This window comes from Pleuronectes platessa, chromosome 11, assembly GCF_947347685.1.
Source record: "Pleuronectes platessa chromosome 11, fPlePla1.1, whole genome shotgun sequence".
Lineage (NCBI taxonomy): Eukaryota > Metazoa > Chordata > Actinopteri > Pleuronectiformes > Pleuronectidae > Pleuronectes > Pleuronectes platessa.
The window spans coordinates 14,539,702-14,546,900 of record NC_070636.1 but is presented as its reverse complement, the minus strand read 5'-3'; the positions used below and the strand labels follow the sequence as shown (position 1 = coordinate 14,546,900).

At 38.2% G+C, this 7,199-nt stretch overlaps 1 protein-coding gene and 1 long non-coding RNA gene across 2 annotated transcripts; both read left to right on the top strand.

Annotated features, from left to right (window-relative positions):
• Positions 1-279: 279 nt before the first annotated feature.
• Positions 280-840, top strand: LOC128450649 (TATA box-binding protein-like 1). Its single transcript, XM_053434224.1, has one exon. It carries the CDS (start codon positions 280-282, stop codon positions 838-840), a length of 561 nt encoding a protein of 186 aa, XP_053290199.1.
• A 4,255-nt stretch (positions 841-5,095) lies between these two features.
• LOC128450650 (uncharacterized) lies at positions 5,096-6,989 on the top strand. Its single transcript, XR_008340030.1, has 7 exons — positions 5,096-5,129; positions 5,436-5,608; positions 5,695-5,740; positions 6,410-6,426; positions 6,507-6,560; positions 6,644-6,664; positions 6,752-6,989. It is a non-coding gene; the product is annotated as an uncharacterized LOC128450650 (long non-coding RNA).
• Positions 6,990-7,199: the final 210 nt, after the last annotated feature.

Here is a 7,199-nt window from a genome sequence, read left to right as displayed (position 1 = left end):
AGACATTATTAAATTAATTGATTATCAATTATATAATGCATCAAAGACAACATCGAAGACATCAAAGGCGCTGCTAAGTAGAGGTCAAAGGAACGTAAAGGAACCCCTTTGATATATATACACCTTACAACTTGCAACCCACCATTAACTGCACCGAAGGCATTTGAAGAAGAAAAACACTCAACTAAACAGGAGCTTCATTCACTTTTTGGCAAGAGGAAAGGGTATTCCAAACATCCATAACCATTTATTTTCTACTAGTGCACCACTCACTTCAGCATGGATTCCAGCAATGGGGCACTTGATATCGTCATCACCAATGTGGTGTCGACTTTCACCACCCTGTGTCCCCTCAACTTACGCACCATTGCCCTGAATGGATTCAACGTCATCTATAAGCCAGGAGCTGGACGAGTCCAGATGAAGATCCGTAAACCCAATGTAACAGCCTCAATTTGGTCCTCAGGGAAAATCATGTGCGCTGGAGCAACAAGTGAGGATGAGTCGAAACGTGGTGCTCGCAGGGTAGCGCGCTCTCTGCAGAAACTAGGCTTCAACGTGAGGTTTTCAGCCTTCAGAATCGTGAATGTGCTGGCAGTTTGCTACATGCCCTTTGCAATCCACCTCATAGACTTCACTAAGAACAACTTCCCCAATGCCAGTTACGAACCAGAGCTCCATCCAGCTGTCACATACAGGATCACAAATTTCAGGGCTACCGTTCAAGTGTTCTGCACTGGCTGCATCACAATTATAGCACCAAATGTGGAGAATGTGGTCAAGGGTGCAGAGGAAGTCTACCCACTGCTGTTTCAGTGTATGACATCCCTACGCAAATAAATGAAATGCATTCCGAAGAAGACAGATGATGTAGGTGAAAGAGAAGACAAGACTGAGGCAGCACCTTATCTGTGGACATTATTTGCTGGATTTTATCACTACATGGCAACAGCCCATCCACGGATTATTTTAACAAAAACCAACGGATCATATTTAATTACCTGGATCTTGGATTTAAAATGAACATCTAGGGAATGGACATAGAGTTAGTGACTTCTTACAAGTAGGGGAGAGCGGGGTAATGTGGGACATCGGGTGGTGTGAAACACCCCCTGTATCTAGGCAACGGAACATATTTGTGGTCATGTGACTATTATGTTTTCAACCCCCTCCGATTCCCCATTGCCATGAAGGAGAAGTTGGTGCTGGTGCTGTGGAAAGTATGTTTTTTCACCAAAATGTGTTTTTTGCATGTAAAAGTAAATTTTCTTGCTTTGAACTTAATCAACTGTTGTTTCAAAACAAATTGAATCAGGTAGAAAAACTTATATCATACATGTTGGTGAACTTCCAACATATAAAACCATGTGATTGATGCTAGCTGAAGATTAGCCTGAATCGATAAGAGATGTTGTTTTTCTAAAATTGTGGCTTCGGGGTAAAGTCGGACAAATGCTGTGGGGTAAAGTGGGACAGTGTCTCACTTTACCCCACCATGAAGCACAAGTTAAGTTTAGTCTTAAACATATTCTAGTGTTATATTACATTATATATGTTTTATTTTTAATGTCATAAACATTGTAGAAAAGCCATCATGCCAAGAAACTACACCAGGAAGACAACCTGGGGCCAAACACCCCTCGCAGAGATGGAGAGTGCAGCTGCTGAGGTCATGCAAGGAAAGAAGTCCTTAAGAAAAGCTGGAAGGGATAGAAATATTGACAAGACAACCCTCAAAAGATTCATAAAGAAAAAAGAGAAATGGAAAGTAAAATCAGTAGCCTGGGGTGCAGTAGCTGAGGTAAAGAGAATATTCACAGATGAGATGGAGGAGGAGCTTGCCAAACACTTGAAACAACTAGCTGACCAGTTCCATGGCCTTGCTCCAGTTGAGTGCCGTGAACTGGCATTTGAATACGCAGAGAAAAACAATATCCCTGTCCCTGCCAATTGGACAGAGAAACAATGTGCAGGTAAGCTAGGGTGTGCAAGAGATCACATGAATCATAATAATCATAAATGTGCTTAATTGACCAATCCCCATGATTCTGTTAGCCGGGGTAAAGTGGGACACAAGACCACTTTTTTTAAAACAATCATATTTTCACTGCCCTTTGTCCTGAAGACATTCTGATCATTTCCATTGCTAGAAAAACTCATGAATTAATGGGAAATGTGTAAATTTGACAGATATATCATTTAAGCTCACCTAGAGGGGAGCAAATGTAAAAAATGTCCCACATTACCCCGCTCTCCCCTACCTGGGTTTTCACCTGAGCAATAAACTGGACTGGACCGATCATGCCAGTGCACTCTTTTAGATGGAGCAGACTGTATCTGCTCAGGAGACTGATGTCTTTTGGAGTGCAGAAGAACCTTTTATGACTCTGTGTTTGCATCAGCCTTCTTCTTTGGAGTAGTTTGATGGGGCAGCAGGATTTCCACTGCTGACAGGAAGAGACTGGATAGACTGAATAGGAGGGACGGCTTGGTCCTGGGATACCAACTTGACTCAGTGGAGGTGGTGGGACAGAGGAGGATGATGGCGAAGCTGTCTTCTCTGATGGACAACCAGTAACACCCCCCTACAGGACACCATCACAGAACTGGGCAGCTCCTTCAACGTCAGACTGATACACCCGAAGTGTCTGAAGGAGAGGTATCGCAGAACACTCCTTCCTTCAGCAGTAAGACTATACAACCAGCTCTGCTCCCAGTGCTATAACCTGCACCGAAGGAAAATATGCATCAAAATCATTTAGGTGTGTGCCTAACAGTGGTGGAATGTAACGAAGTATTTTTACTTCGTTACTGTACTTAAGTACATTTTTACGTATCTGTACTTTACGTAAAAAAAATAGTGCATACTTTTTACTTTTACTCCGTTACATTTTGCAGCTATTATCTATACTTTTACTCCACTACATTTCTACAATATTTGTCGTTACTCGCTACATTTTATGAAAACAGTTTCGTGAAATATGGATTGCGTTGCTGTTTTGGAAGTTTAAACGCGCACACACACACGTGTCCTTACACCACAAAAAGACACTTAGAATTATGTTTATAATAATGACAACAAGTAACGAAATAACCACAAACCTTGTGCCTTTATCAGCCAGGTGCTAAACAAATAAAAGTAATGCTTTTTCATGTAACAATGAGGCACACCTGCCATTTAGCAATGTTTTTCAGGAACTACCTTTTCAAAGTAAAAGTATAACATTTCTTCTTCCGTGTAAACCATTTCAAAAATATTCAGAGGATGAATGTTTTGGCTGCCTGACCAATGGTCAAATTTTCATTTCAAGGTCCTTCATTTTAAATTTCTCATTCTAAGATCTGCCTTGTTCTGACCAGTTTTACAGTTGTTTTTCATGTTCCATGTTTCCATTCTTTACACGTTAACAATTAAATAAAAGATTTAAAGGTATAACATGTTGTCTTTATTAGTTTGGCTTAATGGTATTAACTTTGCAGATAATCCCTGGTAGATAACTTGTCATCCGCAGAATTGTAAGATAGAGTGTGAACAGTATTACAGAGGGTAAGCACAATAAGTACACCAACCTTTCCAATAAACAAATGTTGTTGCTTATAATTATTACGAGTATTGACATCTGTAGAGGCATGAGTATTATCAGTAGCTATATGCATTCTTTATCAAAATGTCACAGCCTAGACATTGAAAGACAACCCATTGCGTGAGTACTTTTACTTTTAATACTTAAAGTAAATTTTAAAGTAAGTCATTTTTACTTTTACTTAATTAGGATTGTTGATGTAGTACTTTTACTTTTACTTAAGTATATATTTTCCTGGGTACTTGTACTTTTACTTAAGTACTAAACTTCAGTACTTCCTCCACCACTGGTGCCTAATGAAGCTCTCATGAGGTATATGCCAAACCTGATTTCTTGTTGATCACCTGACATGACATTTAACAGAGTTGACGTGAGGACATGTAGCTCAACCACCGGCAGTTGAGAGAACAAAGCATGTGTCATTTGGGGTCATGTGTTCTCCTCAACCCCTCCTCGGTCATTAGCTATCCTGTTTGCCCATCTCCTTGCACCACACCTGCATAACCTGATGTGACGTTTTAGATTTAAGTCAGTGTGAATGATTTAAGACAGTGACAGGTGTGTCTGAGGTGTGATCTATATAATTTTAGAAAAAATATACAAAGACAGTGGCAATGTGTGTCACTATTGACGTTTGAACGGATAATTACTGGTAACAAAACCAGCGTCAGGAGGACTGATTCAGTCATGGGAGCTTTTGCATTTAGTTTTGTTGTCTTAACTTCTTCCACTAAGGCCGGAGTTTGTGCACGGATTAATATTCACAAGAGAGCACATAACTCCGCCAAGGCCGAACAGTCGCCTCATGAAGCCACATTTAAATTCCCTAGATCCAGATTTTTATTTGGATCTACATCAAATTACACACTCAATGGGAAAAATGTTTCCTGGATTCGCCTTCTGATTTGAGCCATCACCAAAATGTAATGAGTTCTCCCCTTCCCCTTAACCATAACCTTTCACCAAGTTGCATGGTAACCCATCCAGTAGTTTTTGCCTAATCCTGCTTACTGTGAAACAAAAACAGACGGAAACTCAAAATTCAAGGACATGAATCTTCTACTGCTCACACATTTGTGGCCTAGAATTTTTAAAGAAGTGAAACAGCTGGTTTTAGGAAGATCGCAATATTTCTTCCATAAACAAGATAGAAATATTGTTTATTAGTAGCGTGTTGGTTTGAGCGTGTTGGTCCAGTGGAAACTCTCGATTTCCTGTCGGCACAGGTACAAATACTTTGCCACTATTAGATACTATAAGATCTATTGTACCCAAGAGAACCTGTTTCCATGAACCAATTTGCCCACGAATCAAAAAAGCATCCATCACACAATCCTCATTGTAATATTTCTTTCAGCACCAATTACCGAAAAAGCTCCCTTAAAGCAGATCATCATGGTAACATATCAAAATGTGACAAGGGACAATGCCATGAAGGAAAACATGTTACCCCTCCCCAACTCACACAAACTGACTCATACACTGACAGCCATGCTTCAGAACCGGTTCAGGCAACAGTATGACTTTTATAAGGTGGATGCAAAAGTAAGAGAACAAGACTTTATTGTTGAAAAACCTGATTTGCATCTTCACTCTTATATGAACAATATGTTCCAGTACTTGATTAAGATTTGTAAATATAAACATCGCTGTGATGTTTTCATCTAAAGCATGTGATTAGCATATGTTGAATATTTATCACATGTATAATCAGAACAATACAATGACTGATTATTTGTCTCACATGTTCAATGTTTTTTCTGAGAAGCTTTTCGATGATTCAGAGTTGATGTTGAGAGTGGACCAGCTTCATACCTTTCTGCTTACGAGTCCTTAATTCTTTGTTTTGAGGTAGAAGGGACCACACTAGCAGTTGTTGTCCTGGCGACACCCAGTCCATACCTGCTCTGCAACTATTAGTCACGTGCCATTGCAGGTGACATACATCGTCTCATGCAGCACCAGTGTATAAATAGAGAACGAACACACACATCAGACATCGTTCAGTTTGATTTCGGGATCAGGTAGGTTGGGACTGCCTTCTCTTTTTTCTACTGACTTTTGCAGGTTCAAATATTTAAAATGTCTATTTCAATCCTCGTTTCTCAAGGAAAAGATTTTCTACCGCAGCTATCAACCAGACAACATGGCTGACAGTAAGTCTCTTTTCTCAACTGTTATATATTTTTACAAAAAGTTCTTTGTATTGTTTTTCTGTGCAGACTGTCCAAATACTTTACTCCATTTTCATGCACACATTTGGCCTCATCTTGTATTTGGTATATGGTTATTAAATGCAATAATTGCTTTTTACTTTTAATTAGTACATTTTTCCAAAAGATGCATTCTTAATTGTGCAAAAACGAATTGCATATTTAAGAAAAGCTGTCTATCTACTTATACATCTTATACAGTTTTACCGATGTGCCCTTTTATTCTTTTTTATTTAATGATTATTTTCTTATTCTTATTTTATGATAATTCAGGTCATTTCCTAAACTGTGCTAAGGAGAACTATTTTCTTTCCATGATGCAGTTTTGCTTAAATTCAACAAAGATTGTTTTAATTTTATTATATTGGTTCGGGTCAAATTTAATGCGTGTGCTAAATATGACAACTAGCGTATGTACTCCCATGTGTAAACACAGTAATAAGCTGACAAGATTGATATAACAAATGATAATCCTAAGAATGAAACAGTGGTTAGTAATATAATCATCCCTGTGGGTTACTCTCAATAATTATGTAATATAAATTCAGTCCAGTAATATTTTATATTTTTTATTTTCATTCTTTTGTAACTTTTTTTTCTATTGTGTTTCAGCCCAAGTAGACAAGAAGGTGAGTCTCTTACTTTCTTCACATTTCTTTAGACTAACAGCTTGAAAACATATTCTTAAGAAGCCTTTTTCTTGTATTAGGAGGAGAGTTCAAGTGCACCTGAGGAAGACGAGGGAAGCTCTGAGTCAGACGGAGTAAGTCCTTCTTAAAGTGCGCTCACTGCATGATTCCATCCTTTTCTAGCACCCTTATGTTAATCTCACATTATCTTTTGTAGGAAGGAGGAAGGTGCAAAAAGGTAAAAGTCTGACAACATTTTGAATTAAAAATATACAGCCATTTATCTTTCTGTGTTTTCAGTCATTGATTGTGTGGTTGTCCACAGAACCGTGGAAAGAAGGCAGTGAAATGTAGAGGCCAGGGACATGGAAAGGGCCATGAAGGAAAAGGAGAAGGAAAAGGAGAAGGAAAAGGAGAAGGAGGAAAAGGAAAATCTGGAAAATGAAAGAGAGCCGTGCTGGTGGTCACAAAAAATAAGGAAGAAATCCATGATCACCATTTAGTTATTTACTGAGTGTATAGAATTTACACATCTTTAATAAACTAATAAAAATAAAAAAGACCAGACTGGTTTGTTTATTTTCTTACATATAAAGGAAGTGACACATTCAATAAAAATGTTTCATATTTAATAGTGTTGATAAATGAATGATTATTATTGTTATTAGTAGTGGTATTATAAATACAAATAAAGGACTAATAAATATCTAAACTCATCATAAATTACCAGATTGGCTTTACTTAATCTGCTGCTAAAAAAAGAGAAAATGTAT

Coding starts and splice junctions, on each gene's coding strand:
- LOC128450649 (XM_053434224.1), top strand. CDS start 280: ATGGATTCCAGCAATGGGGCACTTGATATCGTCATCACCAATGTGGTG.